This window comes from Monodon monoceros, unplaced genomic scaffold (genome assembly GCF_005190385.1).
Source record: "Monodon monoceros isolate NGI ecotype Baffin Bay Population unplaced genomic scaffold, NGI_Narwhal_1 Super_Scaffold_22, whole genome shotgun sequence".
NCBI lineage: Eukaryota > Metazoa > Chordata > Mammalia > Artiodactyla > Monodontidae > Monodon > Monodon monoceros.
The window spans coordinates 127,354,251-127,356,262 of record NW_021703779.1 but is presented as its reverse complement, the minus strand read 5'-3'; the positions used below and the strand labels follow the sequence as shown (position 1 = coordinate 127,356,262).

Sequence of the window (2,012 nt, the reverse complement as noted above, 5' to 3'; positions counted from 1 at the left end):
GGAGGGAGGTGCAGGTGAGGAGGGAGCTGCAGGTGAGGAGGGAGCTGAAGGTGAGGAGGGAGCTGCAGGTGAGGAGGGAGCTGAAGGTGAGGCAGGAGCTGCAGGTGAGGAGGGAGCTGAAGGTGAGGGAGGTGCAGGTGAGGAAGGAGCTGCAGGTGACGAGGGAGCTGCAGGTGAGGCAGGAGATGCAGGTGAGGAAGGAGCTGCAGGTGACGAGGGAGCCTCAGGTGAGGCAGGAGCTACAGGTGGGGAAAGATCTGAGGGTCGAGCAGCAGCTGAAGTTGAAGCAGGAGTGTCAGAGGAGGAAGGAGCTGCAGGTGACGACGGAACCTCAGGTGAGGCAGGAGTTACAGGTGAGGAAGGAGCTGCAGGTGAGGAAGGAGCTGCAGGTGAAGCAGGAGATGAAGGTGAAGCAGGAGCTGAGTCAGATGAGGAAGGAGCTGCAGGTGCGGAAGGAGCTGAGGGTGAAGCAGGAGCTGAGGGTGAAGCAGGAGCTGAAGGTGAAGCAGGAGCTGAGTCAGATGAGGAAGGAGCTGCAGGTTACAGAAATGTTGCAGGCGTGGCAGGACTTCTGAGTATGGCAGGACCCACAGGCGAGGCAATGACTGCGCCTGAGGAAGCAGTTGTGACAGTGGCAGGCGCCATGGGTGAGGCAGGGCCCGGGACCCAGCAGTGGAGGCAGGCCCTGCAGCCCGTGCTACACGGCATGGGCTACCAGGAGCTGGGAACCTTCTCTGGGATGGAAGAGCTGGGCCACGGGGAAGAGTCCTCTGAGAGCTGGCTGGAGCAGGCCAACGACATGCTGCACCTGTGGCGCCACGTGTCTGAGAGGGAGAGGAGGAGGAGGCTGGTGGAGAGCTTGCGCGGCCCCGCGCTGGACCTCCTGCGCGGCCTCCTGGCGGAAGATCCCGAGCTGGCTGCCCAGGACTGCCTGGCCGCGCTGGGGCAGGTGTTTGGGAACAAGGACCCCCGGGGGAGTGCTCGGCTGAAGTTCGTGACCTGTGCCCAGCGGCCCCAGGAGACTCTCTCTGCGTACGTGAGGCGCCTGGAAGGCCTGCTGCAGTCGGCCCTGGAGAAGGGGGCCATCCACCCGGCCATGGCGGACCAGGCGCGCGCCCGGCAGGTGCTGATGCGGGCCCGGCTGAACGACACGCTCCGGGACACGCTGAGGACGATGCGGCTGACGAGGAGGCCTCCCGGCTTTGCGGGGATGCTGCGGCTCATCCAGAAGACCGAGGCCTGGGAGGCCGACCCGGCTAGCAGGGAGCACTTCCCAGGGCAGGAAGAGGCCCGTGTGGACGTTGGAGTCCTGGCAGCAGCCGCCCAGGCCGCCGCGGCCCATGAGGCCATCACCGCAGGCACCACTGCACATGGCACCAAGGCCTCCCCGGCCGGTGAAGATGCCACCGCCCAGGCCGCCCGTTCCAAGGAAGGGAGCGCCGAGGACCACCCGGCACGTGAGGAGGCCAGTGCGGCAGTTGCCGGCACTGCCAAGGCTGGCGAGGCGGCCCCTGAAGACCATGGTGCCGCCAGGGCAGCCCCTGAAGACCATGGTGCCGCCAGGGCAGCCCCTGGCCCTGGGGAGACCAGCAAGGCGTCCGCGGCCACTCAGGAAGACGGAAGTGCTGCCGCCCCTGCGGGCCTAGGTCAGGCAGGACCCTCAGATGCCCCCAGAGTCCCCATGCCTGGCCGGATGGGCAGTGCTTCCCCGGTGGCCCCAGGAGGTCCTGGCCGGGAGCCAGAGGACCTCGCCCAGGCAGGAGGCCAGGAGGCCGAGGAGAGCCCCGACGAGGGGCTCAAGCCCATCCCAGAAGAGCCGGGAAATGAGGACGGGGCTGCAGAGATGAGCCCCCCGGGGTCCACCTCGGGCCAGTAGGCTCAGCAGGCCGTGGGGCCGCCAGGCTTGGAGGCAGGGGGAGGCCAGGCCTGGCAGCCTACTGGCCCCATATTAGGGGCTACTCAGGGTGCCTGGGCCTCCCTCCTGAGAGGGGACCCCTATTCATCATCCCCTG

The 2,012-nt window shown here is 67.1% G+C and overlaps 3 protein-coding genes across 3 annotated transcripts in view; 2 read left to right on the top strand and 1 right to left on the bottom strand.

Annotated features, from left to right (window-relative positions):
• LOC114905566 (paraneoplastic antigen Ma6F-like) overlaps positions 1-1,985 on the top strand; it is a 2,246-nt gene extending 261 nt beyond the window's left edge. The window contains exon 2 of the mRNA XM_029239865.1: positions 138-1,985. Within this exon, the coding sequence (XP_029095698.1) occupies positions 578-1,876 (1,299 nt within the window). The 5' untranslated portion in view covers positions 138-577 and the 3' untranslated portion in view covers positions 1,877-1,985. The remainder of the gene's footprint in view (positions 1-137) is intronic.
• TEX28 (testis expressed 28) overlaps positions 1-2,012 on the top strand; it is a 33,038-nt gene that overhangs the window by 19,849 nt on the left and 11,177 nt on the right.
• OPN1LW (opsin 1, long wave sensitive) overlaps positions 675-2,012 on the bottom strand; it is a 23,805-nt gene continuing 22,467 nt past the window's right edge. The window contains exon 7 of the mRNA XM_029239869.1: positions 675-685. The gene's annotated coding sequence lies outside the window, so the exon portion shown is untranslated. The remainder of the gene's footprint in view (positions 686-2,012) is intronic.